General features: G+C 44.6%; 2 protein-coding genes across 7 annotated transcripts in view; one reads left to right on the top strand and one right to left on the bottom strand.

Annotated features, from left to right (window-relative positions):
* Positions 1-457: 457 nt before the first annotated feature.
* Positions 458-21,656, bottom strand: ARV1 (ARV1 homolog, fatty acid homeostasis modulator). The gene is made up of 6 exons (XM_055588010.1): positions 21,392-21,656; positions 12,498-12,617; positions 9,809-9,962; positions 4,848-5,072; positions 3,686-3,832; positions 458-902 (listed from the first exon to the last, which is right to left on the bottom strand). Exons 1-5 carry the CDS (start codon positions 21,596-21,598, stop codon positions 3,690-3,692), a joined length of 849 nt encoding a protein of 282 aa, XP_055443985.1. The 5' UTR covers positions 21,599-21,656; the 3' UTR covers positions 458-902; positions 3,686-3,689.
* Positions 21,657-21,781: 125 nt separating this feature from the next.
* Positions 21,782-22,743, top strand: part of TTC13 (tetratricopeptide repeat domain 13) — an 81,926-nt gene continuing 80,964 nt past the window's right edge. For all 6 annotated transcript variants that reach the window (XM_055587989.1, XM_055587978.1, XM_055587969.1 and 3 more), the window contains exon 1: positions 21,782-22,144. In XM_055587989.1, the coding sequence (XP_055443964.1) occupies positions 21,880-22,144 (265 nt within the window). In that variant the 5' untranslated portion in view covers positions 21,782-21,879. The remainder of the gene's footprint in view (positions 22,145-22,743) is intronic.

Here is a 22,743-nt window from a genome sequence, read left to right as displayed (position 1 = left end):
TACTGGAAAGCTCTGTCCCTTCCCCTTCCCTTGGAAGACGTTTTTGACTTCTGACTGGAACAGGTGTTCCCACCCTGCCCTTCCCGAATAGCCTATACTCACCGCTTGATAAAAAGACAGTTACCTACAGTTACCTCCTCCTATTTCTAAATCCATCACTACTCAGTGTCTAGCGGGCCAGGTGCCACGTCTCTTTTACTGCTGCATTCATACTGTCTGACCCTAATAGACTAGGTGCTCAGTATGTGTGGAATGAATAAGTGAAAGAACAAATGAGTGAAGCAGGCAGAGAGAAAAGGAGAGAGGCGGTGTTTATTTATTTAGTAACAGCTCTACTGAGATATAATTCACTCTTGTTAGATGTACAATTCAGTTGTTTTTAGTTATTTATTTCTGAATCAGCTGATTTTAAGAGTAAGTTACAGGGGAAGATTCTGAATTAAAAATTCACAAAAGCTCAGTTTACTGTGACTTTATTGAGAAAAAAGTATTTCTCTTGTAAGAATACAAAGTATTATTTTAACCATTAACATTTAAATTAAAAAGATATAAATATGTCAAAGCCATGAACAAAGATCTTTTCTTCTGTGTGACTCATGAACTCATGTTCCTTCAGTTCCAGCGCTTACCTGAACCGTCCATAATGTATAATCTTCACTCGTTGCATACATTAGTTCCCACAGCAACATTCCTTGTGTTTGTGTGAGTGTTTCCGTACGTGGTTTAGTTGTTTCGACATGGGTTAGCAGTTCCCAATGCCATAACCGTCGCTTTCTTTTTCAGGAAGTATATCCAAAGCTTTGCTTCGTTTTACACAACAATAATGAGAAGATTGGTTTGTATTTTTACGTCTTCTATTTTACAGATGCAACCAGTCATGCCACAGACAGTAAAAAACGAAACTGTGGATAATAAAAACAGTATTTAGAGTGGCACATTCCGCAAAAAATCAAATCAACAAATACTTATTAGGGCAGGCTCTGTACTACAGGAAGACACTGTTACCTCAGGCCTGGTCTGTCCGGGCACCAAACCAGGTTGAGGGAGGTAGACATAAACACACGGCACTTTAATGTAAAGTGTAAACAAGCATAAAACATGAGATAACCTAAAAAGGAAAATGGCTTTCAAACGGCTGCTAAAGACAGGGGACCTTCTCCTCACAGAAATTATACTGGATAGCTCAAAAGGCAGAAGCACAAAAAAAAGTGGGGGCAAGGCCTTCAGCACTGGGACAGTCTCAGGAGCTCTGGGAATGTGACTGAGCGGGGCCCCAGGAGCTCACTGGAAGGAGCAGGCGTGACAGACTCAAAGTCTTGGAAAGTCTTCATTCCACAGAGAGGCAGAGGTGACTGAATCTGGTTAGTGGAGAGGAGTGTGAACTATCTGGCGATGAGGAAAGGGTAGTGGAGAATGTGGGTAGAAACCTGCCCACAGAGGAGAAATGAGCACTAACGCTCACAGAAAACTGAAAGGGGGTGCTCAGGAAGGGACCGAAACTCTGGCCAACAGTAAGAAGGGGTGGAGAATCCAAAGAGGTGCCAGAAGTGGTGCTCTGTGAAGATGGACTGAAGGTCAGTGAGGAGGTTGTTACAAACTTTGAAACAGGAGATGATGAGGGTTGAGCTGGGGGCTGAGTGACAAGATGAAAAGCTCACAGGGGACTTCCCTGGTGGCGCAGTGGATAAGAATCTCTCTACCAACGCAGAGGACACAGGTTCGATCCCTAGTCCAGGAAGATTCCACAGGCTACGGGGCAACTAAGCCCGTGTGCCACTACTTCCGAGCCCAAGTGCTACAACTACTGAAGCCCATGCACCTAGATAGAGCCTGTGCTCAACAAGAGAAGCCGCCGCAGTGAGTGGCTCAAGCTCTGCCACCATGAGAAGGCCCTCCTCGCTGCAATTAGAGAAAGCTGTATGCACTGCAGAAGACCCAGGGCAACCAAAAATAAATAAATATTAAAAAAACAAAACAAAACTAAGAACAGCTAAAAAGGCTATTAGGAAGATTCTGTTTTGGTGAGGGCTGGGGATACTGAGTTCAATTTTAGAGGTAACAGCCAGGCTGTCCTGGAATTATCTTGAAGGCAGTGGAAGGGCATGAGTGACCTGGCAGAGGGGGGAGACTGGAGGTATCGGGTCTGGAAAGATGTGGAAGCGACCTGCCCTAGATGGGTCAAGCCATGCTGCTGCCAAAGCCAAATGTCTGTACAGCAGGTGAGAAAAGTGGAGGGCTGAGGCAAGACATGGGAGACAGACAGGGGTAGGGAAAAGGAAGGTCGGATGCCAGGAGGGGCACAGGCGGCCTGTCTGGGAAGGCAGCAGCTTCTGGAGCAGAGCAGTGAGCAGGGCCCTAGCAGAGCTGGGGGCTGGCTGCCTTCTGTTATCAGAGCACTGACTCGGGAAACTGGGGAGAAAGTGTGTTTTACAAAGAGGAGAGGCAGTGGAGAAATGGGCTCAGAGCAGCCTGTCTAAAGTAAAGAGCTGCACACGTCTGCTGGCAGAGGGGAAAGAGTCACTGTGGAGAAGAGAGGGTGAGGAAGGAGCAGTGTCTTTGAGGACCTGGAGAGGAAGAGGGTGAGCTGAGAGTGGAGGGTGGGAGGGCTGCTGAGGAGAGGCAGAGAAGGCTCAGAGCTGCGCCTGTGGGATGAGGGGGGTGCCCAAGAGCTGCTTCAGCTTACCCTGCCTGCTCCCTCCCTTCCTTACCACCTGCCACTCCTTTATGTCTACCCCATCAGCCACCCCAACACAGGCTGTGGGGGGCTGGTGGTGGTCCAGAGGCTGACAGTGACCAGAGGCAGGAGGATACCTTCAGGCTGTACTCAGCTCTGGAGAGAAAGACAAGCTGAGCACAGTGCCGGAACAGGAGGGACGGAAGGAAGAAAGAGGGCAGATGACCAAGCAAGTGCTGAAGGGAAAAGGAAACTTGGGAAGTCTGTGGTAAGTTTCCATTCTCAGCAAAGTGAGAGCAGACACAGGGTTAAGTAAGGCGGGGAAGATTTCAGAACAACTGCTCCAAGGCCACTGTGTGTGTGGTGGGGGCGGAGGGAGGGAAAGGGGTCCGTAAAGGTGACCTTAAGACAGAGAAGCACACCCAGCCGCGCTCTGTGCAGACGCAGGGGCGACCTGCCAAGCTTAGCAGAGAAAAGAGCTGATGGACTCACCCCAAGAGCTCTAACGAGGACGCTGATAGAAGGGCAGGGAACCGGCTGTTTCAAGGGACTAATGGAGGATGATGCAAGCTGCCTATAGGTTCCAGGCCCAGTTAAGAGAGAGGCAAATGGACAAAGGTAAAGGAAAGTAAGAGGTTTGGGGGAGAGAGGTAAAAAAGGCAGCAGAAGGCAGTGGTGGTGGGAGGGAGGGAGCAGAATGGTTGGAAAGGGTGGGAGACAGCTGTCAGCGGGACAGACTTCAGCGTCTGAGGTTTTGGTGGGAGTGAGCTGGAAGGGAGGTGTTAGAGAGCTCTGAGAACAGGGACCCGGAAACAAAAACATAGCTGCTGATGTCACTGAGGGTGACAACAGAACTAGAGTGCAGAACCCTAGCGTCCCCCAGGGAGACAGAGGTGACCTCGAGGTACCCAGGTGCTGGGGTGGGGACAGGGGGTTACGTGTTCTGCAATGACATCTGTCTAGTTTGAGGACACCTGTCTGGCTGCAAGAACACTGAGACATGCTCTGTACCTCTTCAAAAGTCTTGAGATTTATAGATGGCACAGTCACTTCCGACTGCCCACTCCATCCTCTGGAAGAAACACACCATGGTGCTCTCCACCAGTAAGCCACTCAAGATGGCCAAGAAGGCAAGCTTGCGGTTGATGTTTAGGGTCACTGAAAAAGAAAAGGCAACTGATAAGTTCTTAAGAGTTTAAATGAAATTGGCATGTAAATTGTGTGGCAGTGTGAATGGAATGGTTTTGTAAAACTGTTTCTTAGAAAATCTCTATTTGTTCTTATTAATCTATATTGTTATCTTTCCATCTGCAAAGCTTTTGGGAGAACCAAAGCATCTGCTGATAACAAAACACCAAGGTTCTTCTGCTCTCATCAAGACAGAGTCGCATGAATATTAAACAGGAAACTAAAAGCTAGATCTTAAGGTTATAAAGAGAATAGCAGGAAAAAAATGGATACTCTTGGTTTTATAGTTTACAAGATGCTAAGCATTATAAGAAATATCATATTAATACACTCATTTACAATAGCACTCCTCACAATGTATGGGATAAATGACAACACGCAGGGCTGCTTTACCCTTCCTCAGTGTAGTAAGAACTCTCCTGAGTTGTGAGGCAGATACCTGGCATTCTAGCCTGGCTTGACAACTGCCTGGCCATGTAGCTTTGGACAAGTCACTAGGAGCTCATTCATAAAGTGGAGGTAATAATAGTTGCCCTACTGACTCCACAGGACTTGCCTGAACCTGCCAATGCATGAGACACAGGTTCGATCCCTGGATCAGGCAGATCCCTGGAGAAGGAAATGGCAACCCACTCCAGTATTCTTGCCTGGGAAATCCCAAGGACAGAGGAGCCTGGTGGGCTACAGTCCATGGGGTTGCAAGAGCTGGATATGACTGAGTGACTGAACAACAATAGCTGACCCCACAGAATGGATGCAATGCGTAAGGGAGCACTCTGAAAACTAAAAAGTACCATGTGATTAAACTGAACTAATACTGAATATGTGCCATGGATAAGGTACTATGAAAACGTTAGGCATTGTTATTATTCTACAAAGAGTTCCAGTGTTTAATAGGTTATATAAAAACTGTACTCTAGAAACAAGGCTTTATAGATTGTCTATGGGTTGAAAGCTGAGAAAACAGAGTAAGATGTAAACATACCTCTGATTGCCTGGAAGTTTGATGTAAGAACAAACACTTTAATGAGTCTGAGGCACAGGGGTGTGTAATCATGTTCCCAAATCACAGCTGGGATCAGCAAGAGTTTTCCGTAGCTAGATAACAATAATGCCTTCAGCAGCAAAGTGAAGTTGAGTTTTTCTTTCGCTCTTATGGGTCGTTCTACCCACAGGAAAGCGAAAATGCCAATAAAATAGGCAGTCTGTTCTAAGGAAGAAATGGAAAATAAAGATACAAATGTCTCGATCCAAACCAGAGCCCCCTAAAAACAAATAAACCACAATTCCAAAATACAGCCTATCAGCTGATGACAAAAGAAATGATTTATCAAGATCAAATTTTCTGGACTTCCCTGGCGGTACGGTGGATAAAAATCCACCTGCCAAGGCAGGGGACATGGCTTTGATCGCTTGTCTGGGAAGATCCTACCAGCATGGATCAGCTAAGCCTGCGTGTGATGACTACCGAGGCTGGACACCTAGAGCTTGTGCCCCACAACAAGACAAGCCACAGCAATAGGAAGCCCACGTGCAACAACGAAGAGCGGTCCTCGCTTGCCGCAGCTAGAGACAGCCCGACAAGTACAGCAACAGAGACCCAGTGCAACCAAATAATAAATACTACTATTAATAATAATGGCTTCCCCGGTGGCTTACTGGTAAAGAATCTGCCTGCCAATGCAGCGGACATGCGTCTGATCCCTGGTCCAGGAAGATCCCGCATGCCACGGAGCAACTAAGGCCAGGTGCCACAGCTACTGAGCCCACATGCTGCAACTGCTGGAGCCCTTGTGCCCTAGAGCACACGCTCAGGAACAAGGGCAGCCACTGCAACGAGACGCCCACACCGCAACCAGAGAGCAGACCCCGGTCGCTGCAACTAGAGAAAAGCCTGTGCAGCAGTGAGGGCCCAGCACAGCCAAAAATTAATTAATTAAATTTTTAAAAAACAGTCATTAAAAAAATTAATAATAAAAAAAGAAAATTTTCTTTCTTTCTCATTATTATTTTTTAAATAACCCCTGTCTTTTGTGTCAAATCCTGCTGGTATCATTTCCAAAACATTTTGATAATTCTTTCATGACGTATTTCGCTCACTGGAGAAAAAGTAATTCTGGAAGAATTGTAATCATCAACTTTCCGAAGTTCCTTTCAGGAAATCAGGTTGTTTAAGCATTTTTACTCCTAGAGATCTCCACAGAGAAAACAGACAGGAGAATGGAAGCTTTTACATCTTGAAGGTGGGACACAGCCTAGGAATTACATATGAAGATGTTTTTCGTTGTTGATTTACCTACTCTTTATGAAGTGCCTCTTAGCCATAAGACCGTGAATAGTCTGTTACCTAAATTAAAAACATTCCGTATTCATCTTAACAAACTTTTTGAGTGTAATTCCATATCCTTCCAGAAAGTATGAAGAGACAGAGTCCAGACTAGAAGAAGCAATAGTTCCCCTGGTATCCCACAGTCAGAACAGAGTGCAATCTGTTCTGTCCCCAATTAGGAATTTAACAATATCTTTTAACTGCATTATTTTATGAAGATTGTTATTAATAAGATTGTTAGTGCTCTGACTACCCAGCTGCATACATTTTGATTGGTCTGTCCCTAATTCTACTTTCTCCTATGCTGTTGTTCAGTCGCTCAGTCATGTCCGATTCTTTGCAACCCCATGGACTGCAGCATGTCAGGCTTCCCTGTTCTTCACCATCTCCCAGAACTTGCTCAAACTCATGTCCATTGAGTTGGTGATGCCATCTAACCATCTCATCCTCTGTTGTCCCCTTCTCCTCCTGCCTTCAGTCTTTCCCAGCATCAGGGTCTTTTCCAGAATCAACTCTTTGCACCAGGTGTCCAAAGTATTGGAGCTTCAGCTTCAGCATCAGTCCCTCCAATGAATATTCAGGATTGATTTCCTTTAGGGCTGATTGGTTTGATCTCCTTGCAGTCCAGGAGACTCTCAAAAGTCTTCTCCAACACTACAGTTCAAAAGTATCAAAGTGGACAAAACATGGTCCACTGGAAAAGGAAATGGCAAGCCACTTCAGCATTCTTGCCTTGAGAACCCCATGAACATATTATGAAAAGGCAAAAAGATTTTCTCCTATAAGCTGTGTTATTTAGGTTTCTACAGGATCATGTTTTTTTTTCTGGAACACATGTATTATATCATAGGAGAAATAACTGCATTCCTTCTAAAGTGTTCTATAACTGAATCTAGCCAAAATAACAAAGGTCCATCTAGTCAGGGCTATGGTTTTTCCTGTGGTCATGTATGGATGTGAGAGTTGGACTGTGAAGAAAGCTGAGCGCCGAAGAATTGATGCTTTTGAACTGTGGTGTTGAAGACTCTTGAGAGTCCCTTGGACTGCAAGGAGATCCAACCAGTCCATTCTGAAGGAGATCAGCCCTGGGATTTCTTTGGAAGGAATGATGCTAAAGCTGAAACTCCAGTACTTTGGCCACCTCCTGCGAAGAGTTGACTCATTGGAAAAGACTCTGATGCTGGGAGGGATTGGGGGCAGGAGGAAACGGGGATGACAGAGGATGAGATGGCTGGATGGCATCACTGACTCGATGGACGTGAGTCTGAGTGAACTCCGGGAGTTGGTGATGGACAGGGAGGCCTGGCGTGCTGCGATTCATGGGGTCGCAAAGAGTCGGACACGACTGAGCGACTGAACTGAACTGAGCCAAAATAAAGAGGTTCTAAATATAGGTAATTAGGATCCATAGTCCATAATTAGGATTCATATGGGTCAATTAGGATCCATAATTAGGATCGCAACTCGGTGGGACCTTCCTGATTGTTTGCTTCCCCAGTAGCTCAGTTGGTAAAGAATCTGCCTGCAATGCGGGAGACCTGGATTCAATCCCTGGGTTGGGAGATCCTCTGAAGAAGGAAAAGGCTACCCACTGCCGTATTCTGGCCTGGAGAATTTCAAGGACTGTATCACCCATGGGATCACAAAGAGCTGGACATGACTGAGCGACTTTCACTTTCAGGATCCATAAACGTAATTTAGGATGGTTAGCCCCCATGGAATTTGGTATAGTCTTCAGGGGAAACACACCATCTCCCTTCAAAATGACTGAAGGGCTCATCCACTGCAAGGATCTGTTCAAACAGGCAGATTATATATCCTGGGTTTTTAACTGATAATAATGAAAATAATCAAAATACACAACTTCCTCACAAGAACCATCTAATAACAATGGTGGGTGGTCTCCTGTCACTGGAGACACAGTCTTGCAGGAATCAAGAGAGAAGGGTTTCCTGCACTGGAGGGAACGGCAGACTACATCACGCCTTTCTAGCTTAGAACTTGGGAGACTGAGGAAGCTGCACCCGCTTTGGGCTCCACACAGTCTTTCACAGGCAGGTATTAGGGAGCCCTAGCCCTTAGAGCTTTCACACATCAGATGGGTTCAGGAGGAGCAGCAGTGGAGAAAGAACTGCAGCGGGGAAAACAAGAGACGGGGCACCAGGAGACCTTCCCTGGCTCTGCACTGACGCTAACCTGCTGGGGGAACTTCAGGGAGACCACTGGCCCTTCCTGTTTTTGTTCTTTGACAACTGCAGATAGGGAAGGCAACCCAACCCACCTACCAAAGAGGATGGTTGTGAAAACTGAGTTGATGATACTGTAGAAACAGTTTTTAAGTTATAAAATGCTAGATTTGTGTAAGACATTCTTTATAAGCTGTTTTAGGGATCTGCAACCTAACTAGGGATTAGATTAAGACACATATAAATGTAATAGGAGAAAAAGTTTCTGTTCAAGTGTCAAAACAGCCACTATAGAGTAAGTGCTACAGAAATTCCAAACTATTTGAAAACAAGCTTGGTTAGTTTGTTGTTTTGTTTTGCTTTTTAATTATAGACATAAAGCAGCTCATCTATAGCAATTCTAAGAGGTTTGCTTTAAAGCTTAAAATTATATTAGGTTATAGCTCTTGGTTTAGGTGATTTGTTCAAGGAAGTTTTTAACATTATGATGTACATTTGGGAATTCTCAGCAGATAGATGAATTTTAAAGCCACTGGGACTGGATGAGAGGGCCAAGGGAGTGAGGGCAGCCCGAGAACAAGGGACGAAAGAGGACACAGAGCCCACAAATACGACGCTGCAGTGGTGTGCAGGCCGCACTGGTGGTGAAGAATCTGCTAATGCAAGAGGCCCCCTGGAGGAGGGCACGGCAACCCACTCCAGGACTCTTGCCTGGAGAATCCCATGGGCAGAGGAGCCTGGCGGGTCACAGTTCATAGGGTCACAGAGAGTCAGATGTGATTGAAGCGACTTAGCATGCAGGCATGGAGACTTAATTGTACTAGAATAATATTTCAGTATAAGGAAAAAGATTTTAGAAGTAGAAAGGCATAGAAACCAATCAGTAATAACATAGTCACAGAAATGAATTCAACCCAATTCTGACCTAAGTCACAAATTTCAAATTCTGTAGAAAAGCAATTTCAGAACTCAAAGAATTCTGGGGAGTAGCCCTTTCCCTGCACATAGTATATGAGTAGGTAATTAGTATAATAATTAGTAACTATTATAATTAGTAATAATAGTAATTAGAATACCCTGAATAATGTCTGGCAGTTATTAATCTGTTTTAATAAAGATGAGATTCAAGTAATCTTCAGATTAGATAATCATAACTTAAACTGAAGAATTTTACCTAAGATACTGTGTCTCAAAATACTTTATGAAACACCTGTATCTGATAAGCATAATTATTTCCATGACCTATGCGTGGTAACAAAAGTTAAAAAGCAGGTAATTTAGACAAACTCACCTAGGAGATTAGTGGCAGAGCTGAAATTTAGTCTCAAGTCCTCTAGCTAGCTCCTCTTACCAATGATTAAAACCATGCACCTTAATTTTAAAATCAAAATAGTCGGTCAAATAATAGTAGAAAGCATGGCTTCTTCCTACCTAGAGAAGCAATTGCAAACATTCTATAGAAATCCCACTCCTTAGCGTATCGGATAAAATCGTCAGGATCAATGCTTCGGCTGGAATCTTGAAGCTGCCACCATCTCAGGTATGCTTCGCAAAGCAGACAAAATACGCAGAGTTTTCCGTGCATCTGTCAAAAAGACATTGCCATTCAAGCAGGTAAAGAAACAACTACTTAATATTGACCAGCACAGACAGAGCTAACTTTGATCGGTTCTGAAGAATGTCCGATCTAGTAGCTTTTCGAATTCAGAAACTGCCCAGTTAAATGCAAATTGTATTCAGTATGTAACCACTAGGTTTTAATCAGCGATGTTCAGCAGAAGCATCACATGGAGAGATTTTTCAAAATACAAATGTCTAGGCCCCAGTCCTGATTCAGAATCTGCAGAAGGACACTCCAGGCAGCCTGAGTGTGTGAAACACTCAGGCAGAGGATGAGCGCTAATGTGCACCCCTCCTTAAGAATCACTGCTTTAAATAGCAGTTCACTTCATCCTTTGTTATATTCTCAACATTTGTCTGATACATAGAATCAAGCAAGAATTTATGTGACTCAGGATGGGTGGAAGCAGCAGTAAACACATTTAATCTTAAGATTTCATGACACCTCATAAGAAACTATTAGTCTGAACATGATTTTTAAAAAATTGCCTCTAGGTTGGATGAGTATAAACTAAAATAGTGAAGGACAGCAATTAAAGGTGGCAAATCAGTTGGAAGTTTTAGAGTCTGAAATTTTGGCAAAAACAGAAAATGCTAGGCAACAAAAACTGGCTTTTTTCTATACATTTCTCCTACTCGTTGAAATTTATCTCTGTAAAGAGGGGAAGAGAAAGTGTGTGTGCAAAGTTGATGTTGTCCAGGGATAAGCATGGGTGTGACCCTCTAGGGCTGCCCCATGAGCACACTGCTTCTCCTGGCTGCACTTTGGCATCCTCTAGGGAGATTCAGCGGAGAAGGCAATTGCGACCCACTCCGGTACTCTTGCCTGGAGAATCCCAGGGACGGGGGAGCCTGGAAGGCTGCAGTCCATGGGGTCGCTAAGAGTCGGACACGACTGAGCGACTTCACTTTCACTTTTCACTTTCATGCATTGGAGAAGGAAATGGCAACCCACTCCAGTGTTCTTGCCTGGAGAATCCCAGGTCCAGGGGAGCCTGATGGGCTGCCGTCTATGGGGTCGCACAGAGTCGGACACAACTGAAGTGACTTAGCAGAGCAGCAGGGAGATTCAAGGAATACTCATGCCTGGATCCCATTGCCAAAGATTCTGATTTAACTGGTTCTGGGTAAGGCCTTGGCTTAGAATAATTAACTTGTGCCCCCACCCACTCCCCCAGGTGTTTCTAATGTATAGGCAAGTCTGAGACTTCAATTATATTACAAAACAGCCTGGGTTATTTAACTTGGGGGAAGGAGGACAGGCGAAGAAGGCAATGGCACCCCACTCCAGTACTCTTGCCTGTAAAATCCCATGGACGGAGGAGCCTGGTGGGCTGCAGTCCATGGGGTCGCTGAGGGTCGGACACGACTGAGCGACTTCACTTTCATGCATTGGAGAAGGAAATGGCAACCCACTCCAGTGTTTTTGCCTGGAGAATCCCAGGGACGGTGAAGCCTGGTGGACTGTCGTCTATGGGGTCATACAGAGTCGGACACGACTGAAGTGACTTAGCAGCAGCAGCAAGGAGGACAGGGATAATAAATTGCACTGTTACTGTCCCTGTTAGCCCAAAATTAGGGTTGCCAGATTTGGCAAATAAAAATGCAGGACATCCAGTTAAATATACACTTCAGATAAACCACAAATACTTTTTTCATGTATGTATGTTCCGTGCAATATTTAGAACATATGCTAAAAAATTAGTTTATCTGACTTCCAAGTTTAATTAAGTGTCCTGTATTTTATCTGTCAATCCTAGCCAAACTATTAAGAGTATTCAAGTCAATTCATTAAATTGTACAGTTGAAAAAAAAAAAATTCAACTGTATCTATTAGGACTTTTCTGAGTTTTCATCTCATATATTCCCTCAACAGGCTTCTCTGGTGGCTCAGTGGTAAAGAATCCACCTGCAATGCAGGAGATGTGGGTTGGATGCCTGGGTCAAGAAGATGACCTGGAAAAGGAAATGGCAACCCACTCCAGTACTCTTGCCTGGGAAATGCCATGGGCAGAGGAGCCTGGTGGGCTACAGTCCCTGGGGTCACAAAGAGTCAGACACAACTTAGCAACTAAACCAATCAGCCATTCCCTTAATAGCAGAGTATACCATGCAATGTTACATTTAAAAAACATTTTTATTTTAATGTTTGCTTAGTTTTAGGGATAATTCTCTCCCTACCAGGTTATGTTTAATTTTATTCTGTTCAAAATTATTGACATCTGTTTCAAAAGGTAACCTACTAAAAAGGCAATCCAGATGATGGTTTGTCAACTTCCTGCCAGTGACCGTGTTCTTAAATACACACTCAACATTGCACACCTTTTTAAAAAGCAATGCCTGCTACTTCCAGAAATTTCCAGACATTGTCTATGAAAGACTCACTCTTGTTAGAATTTCTTTTTTTAAATAATGTTCTTTAATTCGGTTCAAAAGTATTATTATTTCAAAATGCAAAATCATCAAGCAAAATTAGAAAAAAAAAATTATCACAACTTACGTTTATTTTGGTATTGAAAAGAATATGCCTGTAGGCCTGGGCTTTGCATAAAATAGCATTAATCAAGATGATTACAGGATCATACTCGATGTATTTGTCTACAGGTTTCTGGCAGGATTTCTGAAATAATGCAAGACAATATTAGAAAAAATATATTCATACATTCTTAAATCTTAGAGGATTTCAAAGCAGCAGATTCTATTTTGGATTTGTATAGCAATAATGGCACCCCACTCCAGTACTCTTGCCTGGAAAATCCCATGGACGAAGGAGCCTGGTAGGCTGCAGTCCCTGGGGTCGCTAAGAGTTGGACATGACTGAGCGACTTCACTTTCACTTTTCACTTTCATGCATTGGAGAAGGAAATGGCAGCCCACTCCAGTGTTCTTGCCTGAAGAATCACAGGGATGGCAGAACTTGGTGGGCTGCCGTCTATGGGGGTCGTACAGAGTCGGAAACGACTGAAGCGACTTAGCAGCAAGGTTGTAACAGCATTTATTTAATGATGGCTTCCCAGGTGGCGCTAGTGGTAACAGAACCTGCCTACCAATACAGGAGATGTAAGAGACGCAGGTTTGATCCCTGGCTGGGGAAGATTCCCCAAGGAGAAGGAAATGGCGCCCCACTCCAGTATTCTTGCCTGGAAAATTCCATGGGTAGAGGAGCCTGGCAGGCTCCAGTCCATGGTGTCGCAAAGAGTCAGACACTACTGAGCAACCCAGCACGAGCATTTATTGAAACTTCCATTCAGATATAAAATGTTCATCTATACAAGCCTTGGTTTCAAATGAGTAAATATAATCTTCTAGGGTAAAAATATTAATCTTTTAACCTCATATTAAAAAGCTAAAAAAGATATTTGATTTAAAGACATTTCAGGCAGGAAAATATTTCAGAAAATGCTACTTTCTGTCTGTAGGAACTGTTAAAAAATAAATAAGTTCAGAATGTACTTTCATTGCCTGTTGACTAGATGGCTCCAACTTTGTGGCTCTTGAAATATGATTTTGAGAAAGGGGTTCAGAAAAGTAACCCTACACCCAGAACTTCTGAGAGCTACAGGCGGGCAGGAATCCTGGGGTGGCACCTACCAAAAAGAGCCTTTTTCTTTTTCTCCATTGAGAAAATGGCAAGAAAATGGTCTTTCTCGGCTACAGTAGACCCTGGAGACCGCTGGCTGTATGTAAGGAACTGGGTTGTGCTGCCTGGTTCTGAGTTGCCCAAATTAAGGCCCTTGGGCCCTCAGTAATTCCTATTAAATGGCTTTTTTTTTTTTTTTTTTCCTTTTGGACAGGTGATTACAATGTTATGAAACCCCAATGCCATTAGAACATACAAAATGCAAGTACAGGAACAAACTCATTAGAATTGCAACATCTGAATCAGTATTAGCTACAAAGTTGCAGGGAAACTAGTCCCTGCATAAACTAATGGCTACAATTAAAAAACAGAACAATTTTGAAACTCTGAGAGGATAAAGTAGAAATACAAGAAATGATGGATATGCAAACATACTAGGAAGACCTTTTGATTACATCAAAGTGCTAGAAGAAAAATGGAGTGCCTTGAAGAACAGTAACCCTGCATTCCCAATGTCATAAAGAGTTAGATTCAATTCCAAGTTTCTCCATTTCACTCACGTCATTACAAGAAGTGTGTGTATGTCTAGTCATCAGGTGAACCAATGGAGGGAGATGTGCTATTATCCTGAATTTGCTGCTACTGCTGCTAAGTCACTTCAGTTGTGTCCGATTCTGTGTGACCCCATGGATGGCAGCCCACCAGGCTCCCCCATCCCTGGGATTCTCCAGGCAAGAACACTGGAGTGGGTTGCCATTTCCTTCTCCAATGCATGAAAGTGAAAAGTGAAAGCGAAGTCGCTCAGTCATGTCTGACTCTTAGCGACCCCATGGACTGCAGCCTACTAGACTCCTCCGTCCATGGGATTTTCCAGGCAAGAGTACTGGAGTGGGGTGCCATTGCCTTCTCTGTACCCTGAATTTAAATCCACTTAAATGAGTGCTGAAGAATTGATGCTTTTGAACTGTGGTGTTGGAGAAGACTCTTGAGAGTCCCTTGGACTGCAAGGAGATCCAACCAGTCCATCCTAAAGGAGATCAGCCCTGGGTGTTCTTTGGAAGGAATGATGCTAAAGCTGAAACTCCAGTACTTTGGCCACCTCATGCAAAGAGTTGACTCATTGGAAAAGACTGTGATGCTGGGAGGGATTGGGGGCAGGAGGAGAAGGGGACGACAGAGGATGAGATGGCTGGATGGCATCACTGACTCGATGGACATGAGTCTGAGTGAACTCTGGGAGATGGTGATGGACAGGGAGGCCTGGCGTGCTGCGATTCATGGGGTCGCAAAGAGTCGGACACGACTGAGTGACTGAACTGAACTGAATTGAATACATCTGAGGTGTAACAGGTTAGGTTTTTTAGCTGAGCAAAGAGAAAGCCAGTGTCTAAACAGTAGCCACAGAATCAGAAATTATATATACACAACAGAGCAGTTTTCTGGATCTTCTCCCTGTGCTACTCACGTGGAGAATACTTCCTGTCTTTAAATAAATAAGAATGGAAGGCCAGAGATGCTACTTCATTTTAAGACGAAGAAACCAGAGACTGGTCAGGGATCTTCTCTCTGTCCTTTAAAAATTCTTTGAAAGCCACTCCGGACAGCATGAAAAGTCTAAGATGGGATTTGGACATATTTCAGAAGGAGGGAGGCAGAAGCCAGCAGCAGGAGACAGGGCAGCGCAGCTATTCCTTTTGCAATCACTTACCTGACACATGTGCCTGGAATGACTACTACACTCAGAGCAACAGCCTCTCTTTACTTGGCCATTTCTATGGACCGGGCATATCCACAGTGCTGGATACCTACCCTGAGACATAAGCTCTAATCTCAAGGACCTTACAGTTTAGAAAGTGAAAGTGAAAGCCGCCCAGCCGACCAACTCTATGAGACTCCATGGACTACAGCCCACCAGGCTCCTCTGTCCACGGAATTCTCCAGGCAAGAACACTGAAGTGGGTCTCCATCTCCTTCTCTAGGGGATCTTCCTAACCTAGGGACTGAACCCAGGTCTCCCACACTGCAGGCAGATTCTTTACCCTTTGAGCTACCCAGGAAGCACTGCCCTGGTGGCTCAGACAGTTTAGAAGGGGAAGGGAAATAAACATGCTACTAAAAGTGCTACAGTGGAATAAGCACAGGGTGACATAAACTGAACAGAAGAGGCGGCTCCTGGTGTCACGTGACATGCTATGTGCTGTGCTCAGCTTCCCTTCCCAGCGTGCTGCGGATTTTAGAAACACTGAGAGTTCATTAAAGTCTGCTGTTCCCTCCCTATCAGTTTAGGCTGAATTTTTCCCTTGTTCTGCCTCCATTATTTGCTTTTCATTTGAGTGCTTTCTTCACCTTGAATGTAATGAGTAAAACCACACACACACACACACACACACACACCACAGATATAGTAAAGCATCCTGTGGCCAGATAGCTAAATTGAATAAATAAGTTTTCTTATTTCTGGAAGAAAAGCTATGACCAACCTAGACAGCATATTAAAAAGCAGAGACATTACTTTGCCGACGATTGTCCACCCAGTCAAAGGTATGGTTTTTCCAGTAGTCGTGTATGGATGTGAGAGTTGGACTATAAAGAAAGCTTGAGCACTGAAAAATTGATGCTTTTGAACTGTGGTGTTGGAGAAGACTCCAAGGAGATCCAACCAATCCATCCTAAAGGAAATCAGTCCTGAATATTCATTGGAAGGACTAATAATGAAACTGAAACTCTGGTCCTTTGGCCATCTGATGTGAAGAACTGACTCACTGGAAAAGACCCTGATGCTGGGAAAGATTGAAGGCAGGAGGAGAAGGGGACGACAGAGGATGAGATGGTTGGATGGCATCACTGACTCAATGGACATGAGTTTGGGTAAACTCTGGGAGTTGGTGAAGGACAGAGAAGCCTGGCATGCTGCAGTCCATGGGGTTGCAAAGAGTTGGACATGACTGAGTGATTGAAATGAACTGAATGATTCTGGCAAAACTGCTCCATTCTATATAATTTACTATTAATAGTCAAGTATCCTGAAAGAGAAGTTTGTCCTCCAAGAAATCCCTACAGGACAGGGACCATGAACACCCAGGAAACTCAAATACTGCTTCCACCAGCTCAGTCTTAACATGGATATGACTTAGTTTCTGCTGCTATGTTCTCTAATTCTACAATGCATCACATCTCTTTCAGAATATGAATTGGTCATTTTTTTTCATGAATATTCTTGCTGCTTCTTCCTTCTCATCATCTCCAGGACAATTTCCTTCCCCACTCATTCTCAAATCTCTTTAACTTCAACTCCACAATAAGCAAGCACATATCTGAAAAGTGAAACCCATGAAACTTTCCATTCCTGCGAGGGCAGTGCTGTCTTATTCATCTTTGCACCCAGCAACCAGGGATGAAAGCTGCCTCCTGTTGTCCCGAACAGAACTAAAACTTGGGACAATCTCAAAGGAGTCTTGTTTTGTTACCATAATGGATTTAACAAATATCTGAGCAGTTAAAATAGGTCAGGCTCTACAGGATATTAAAAGTACAGTATCTTTAAGATAACTATAATAAATTGTGAAATGCTGAAGTAGAGAGAGTGACTGAAAACAAGGGACATGCTTCCATTAGAAAAAAATGAGAGAAATAGAGATAGGCAAGCTGGAAGGAATGGCAAGAGAAAAGCAAGAAGAGCAAAGGGAAGGGAGATTAGAATAAAAAATACTGTGAGGAGATCAAGTTGAGTATACTGCTGACTCCAAATACAGCAGAGAAGAGACCAAAGTACATATAAGTTGCTGACTGTAACCACCTAGAAACTTGATGTTTTTCCCACAACAAATAGCATTATGTCAGACTTCTCTGGCGGCAGAGTGGATGAGAATCTGCCTGTCAATGCAGGGGACACAGGTTCAATCCCTGGTCTGGGAAGATTCCACATGCTTCAGGGCAACTGAGCCTGCACGCCCGAACTACTGAAGCCCAATCGCCCAAGAGCCTGTGCTCCACAAGAAGAGAAGCCGCCGCTATGAGAAGTCCGCTCACTGTAATGAATAGCCCCCATTCACCGCAAATAAGCCCTCATGCAGCAATGAAGATCAAGCGCAGCCACAAATAAGTAAAGAATAATTATTTTTTAAAAAATCTGTAGCTTCATCATATATAAAAAACAACATGATATCTAAAACTCTTTTACTTTTAATCACAGGACTTTTGGACAGCCTTTAAAAAATTATTTTATGGTTTAATTTTCAGAGTCTGGCACCAAATGAATGATTTTTCTGAGTAATGGAATTATGCATATTACTAAGCATTAGTATAATATAAACAAGGTTAGTACAAACTCCATCTCATTATAGAATGATTGTGTACAATAATTCAAAATGTATAGTACCACCATTCAATATTCCAAATATTACTCTAAAATCTGTCTCCTGGGTGAGAAGGTGTAATGCTGGGAGTCTGGGGGTGGAGGGAAGTGGGTGATAGTATAGCTGTTGACCTAAATAGCTATCCAGTAATTATCTTTACATAAATAAAGGTATAGAGAAACCAGTGTCTGATGGTTTGAGAGGGATTTTGTTGTTAGCCTAATGCCAGTAATTAAAAAAAATATATAAATTATTTTATACTAATAATGATTGCTAACTAAAATGCATAGGCATTTACTAGCTTTTCTTTGGACAAACAATATTCATAGTTATGTGACTGTCATCTTTCAGATGGGCTATTTAATTGGACTAGCCCAAAGTCATTAAGTTCAGACCACATATAACTTACTGTTCTCTCCCTCAGACCAGGATGGCTAAGGATATGATCATCTAAAAAGCTAGAAATGGTTCATTCATTCAACAAATACTTATTTAATAACCATGTATCAGACACTGTCCTGGGTGATCCAACCACATTAATGAATAAAATGTACACAATCTCTGTCCTTGTGTAGCTTACATTCCAGTGGAAGGAGACAGACAATAAATAATAAGGTCAATTACAGACAATATTAGAAGACGATAGGTACTATGGAGAAAGATAAAGCAGGGAAAGGTGATAAAGTTTACCAGACTTGAAAGGGAGATCATAATTTTTAATAGGGTGGTTAGAGTAAGCCTCTGTGATAAGATATTTGAGAAAAGTCCTTGAGGAGGTGTGGGAATTAGCCATGCAGCACGTGAGAGAAGAGTGCTCCAGGCAGAGTGCAAAGTCTCTGGGCAAGGAACTCTCCTGGTTTACGAAATATGAGGCAGCCAATGGGAGTGCAGGACAAAAAAGGGGGCCTTAAAACCAGTGCAAGGATTTTGGCCTTAACTCTGAGTGAGATGAAAGTCACTGGACAGTTTGATCAAAGGAATAACAGAATCTAACTTAATTTTAAAAGAATCAGTCTGGCTGCCATGTCATGAGGTGCAAAGAGACATAGGGAGGCCACCTGGGAATTGTGACAATAACCCAGATGAGACACAGTGGCATGTGGACCACATTTGTAGCTGTAGAGGTGATGAGAAGTAGACGATTCTGAACGTAATTTGAAGATAGAGTTAACAGGACTTGCTGAGCAACTGAATAAGGAACGTGAAAGAGAAGAATCATGGGTGACTATAAGATTTTTTGGCCTTAGGAATGAAAATGATAGAATTGCCATTAACTGTTTGAAAGTTTGAGATGATTGCTGCTGCTGCTGCTGCTAAGTCGCGTCAGTCGTGTCTGACTCTGTGCGACCCCATAGACGGCAGCCCACCAGGCTTCCCCGTCCCTGGGATTCTCCAGGCAAGAACACTGGAGTGGGTTGCCATTTCCTTCTCCAATGCATGAAAGTGAAAAGTGAAAGTGAAGTCGCTCAGTCGTGTCTCTTCGCGACCCCATGGACTGTAGCCTATCAGGCTCCTCTGTCCATGGGACTTCCCAGGCAAGAGTACTGGAGTGGGGTGCCAATGCCTTCCCCTTGATTAGTTATGTCCAAATGGAGAAGTCAAGTAAGTAGCTGGATATTTGAGTCTGGAGTTCAAGGGAGTTTAGGCTGAAGGTATAAATTTGGGAATTTTCTACATTTAGATGGTATCTAAAGCCATGAGCAAGAAAGAATTCTTCAAAGGAGAGTATATAGACAGAAACAAGAACCAAGCATCAGGGTACTCCACGGTTAAGAGATAGGAAGGGAAGTGAGGCAGAATCAGAAAGGAGATTGAGAGAAAAAAGCCAGCAAGATTAAGAAGAAATCTAGAGAGTATGGTGTCCTGGCAAGTGATCATAGCATTTATGGGGTGGAGGAAGCAAGGGGGGCACATGCTGCTGACAGTTAACTGGGAATGACTTCCATCAAAGTGGAAGTCAATGATGATCTTAACAAGGTCAGTTTCTAGTGGAGGGCAGGGGTGAGCCTGGAGTGGAGAAGAAAGCCTGTCTCAAGTAGATTCAAGAGAAAGTAGGAGAGGAAATAAAGAGAACAAGTGAAAACATCTTTTAAAGAATTTTTGCTGTCAAACGGAGAAGAAAGAACAGGAGCTAAAGAAGGAAGTGGGGTCAAGATTTTTTTTCTTTTTTTTTTTTTTAATGGAAGAAATGATAGTACTTATGTTAATGAAATGATCAGCAGAGAGCAGAAGAGTACTGTTATAGGGGTGTCCTGAAGTAAATGGAAGAGGGTGGTGCATGAGTGGAGGCATTGGCCTTGGACATGTTTATGAATAGTTCATTCTTAGTAACAGAAGGGAAGATTGAGCAGATGCATTTCGAACACTAGTACTGGGTTTATGTGGTTGCATAGTTTGTGGAAGTTGTCTTGGCAAAGCAGGAGAGGATATATGTGCAACTTGAGGAGAGACAGGGTATTGTTCAAAGGAGTGGGAACATGAATGGACTAGTGAAGTGTTCCATGATGGACAGATGGTATCAAGGCATACCTGAGGTTAGTGGTCATGAATTTAAGGTGTTTTCTCCCCAGCAAAGCTCAGTAGCAAGGGTGTAGGGTCAGATCAGGAAATATGTTTCAATTTTGCCAAATGAGAGAAACAATTTCAAAGAACAGGAAATTGAGAGTGCAGGCACAAGAATGATTATTAATATGATGGTTGACAAGAAACAGGTGCACCTTCACACTGTTGACTCCCTTGCAAATTACTCTTGCCATGTTTTTGAAATGAGAATTATTAAAAAGTCATCAGGAGATCAGAAAGGGGACAAAAATGTATTGACTGCCTATATTGTGACAGATTCTTCGCCAATGTCCCCCAAAGAACCTCCAATTTTGTGGTTTTTTAAAACATAAAGTTATTCTCTGTAAACAGATTATGGAACACCTCGAAAACAGTATTTTTACTTCCTCGTTTTTGGTTTTTATATCATCAACGTCCAGCATAGTGCTTCGTACATAATAATGTATGTTCATGAAACCTGAAAAAATAATCTAGGAGAATTTACTGTAGGTTATGAAGTGTTAAGACGGTAACATTTGTCTAATCAAAGGGAGAATAAGAATGAAATAGTTTTGACGGGAGCCCAAATGTCAGCCTAATCAGATCTTTAAATTTCTCTGCACAACGCATGCATCCATCTCCGTCCGAGGATTTGTTCGCCTGGGTCAGCAAACACGAGCCGTATGGGAAAAGTGCTATAGGCAGCACTTCTCTACCACTACAGGTATTCATGCAAAGGTTCGACTGAGCCGGAACGGAAATGTCAAGCCTCGAACTGAAGTCTGTATTAAAGCACTCTGAAACTCGTTGATTTTTCATCACCCTAAAAAGCTGGCAAAGATTCCACGGTCTCTCACGGTCCCCAAATCTCGCTGCGCCATTTTTTCCCCCAAGGACACCCCACACCTGACAACTCACACAGATTGTTATCTTCAACACGCCGTGGTTATAGTCTCGGTACAACTCCTTGGCCTCTTGGTTGCATTCGATGCACCTGTACTGGCCGGAAGCCGAGGCATCAGTATTCGAAGTCACTGTCACCTCATCCGTCTTCCCCTTTCCCGCTGTAACCCCTTCGGTGTTTCCTTTGCCAGGCCGAAGCCCATTCTGCCCACCAGTGCCCATTTCCACGCAACTGCCAGCCAGAACTTCCGATTCAGTGGCGGGGGAAGACGTCAGACGGCAGACCGGAAGCCTTGCGCCTGGCGGTGCTTGCTGGGACTCGCAGTCCCAGCACCGAAACGGGGCGCTCAGTCTAGGCTGAGCTGGGACTACAACTCCCAGCAGGCAGTGCTATGACCACCCCTTCTCCCGCCCCCTTGCCGCAGCTCACCTGCCCGCCGCGGGTTAAGGCTGGGAGGGCGCAGCGTGCCGCGAGGGCCGCCGCACATGCGCCTTGAGGGAAGATGGCACCTGCCGGCTGCTGCTGCGGCGGCTGCTGGGGCGGCGCTGTGGCCGCCGCGGACGCCGCCCGGAGCGTCTTGGTGCTGCTGCTGCTGGGGGTTCTGTCTGCCGGGCCGGGACCCGGCGCCTTAGCCACCGAGCACTACTCGCCGCTGTCCCTGCTCAAGCAGGAGCTGCAGCACCGGCAGCAGCAGGAGGCCCCGGCGGGCGGCGGTTGCAGCCCGCAGTCCGGGGACTGGGGGGACCAGTACTCTGCCGAGTGCGGCGGTGAGTGGGGGGCGGCGGGCGGGCGTCAGGGTTGCGGCGGAGTGCCGGCGTGGCTGGGCCGTAGGGGCTGCGGGCCTTGGCGCCGGTGCCGTCCGCCCTGGCCTCGCTGCAGCCGGCCGCGGCGTGTATCCCTGCGGGAGCCGGCTTCTCGAAATGTTGCACCAGGGCCGCTTCCCGCCGCTCGTACCCACGCAGCTGCGCGCTCTCTTCCTGAGGCCGCCTTGGGGAGGGCGGTGAATAGTGAAAAAAGCTGGCAGCATTCTCCCGAGGCCAGGGCGGGCTCTCTGCAGCCCTAGCAACTTTCCAAAGGGTGGAGGAGTAGATGGCAGGTGGCCCGTGGCAGCCTCAGGCTCTGCTCCGGCCCCCCGCGGGTGCTGTGTGAGCGAGAGAAGGAGCAAAAAGGACCGGACCCGTGCCCGGAGCGGGGATGTCTGGTTCATCTTAGATCTGGAAATAAGATTTCCTGACCTCCCTATTGAGGTTTTGTATTATACATAGCCTCCGAGAATTTGATCCCTGGGGAAAAAGGAGGGAACCGAAGAGTAACCTCATTTTATCTGTTCATTGACAGATGTTTAAGACTGACCTGTGATCTGTCA

Source organism: Bubalus kerabau, chromosome 1 (assembly GCF_029407905.1).
Source record: "Bubalus kerabau isolate K-KA32 ecotype Philippines breed swamp buffalo chromosome 1, PCC_UOA_SB_1v2, whole genome shotgun sequence".
Taxonomy (NCBI): Eukaryota; Metazoa; Chordata; class Mammalia; order Artiodactyla; family Bovidae; genus Bubalus; species Bubalus kerabau.
The sequence above is the reverse complement of the archived record's forward strand: the minus strand, read 5'-3'. Positions and strand labels throughout refer to the sequence as shown.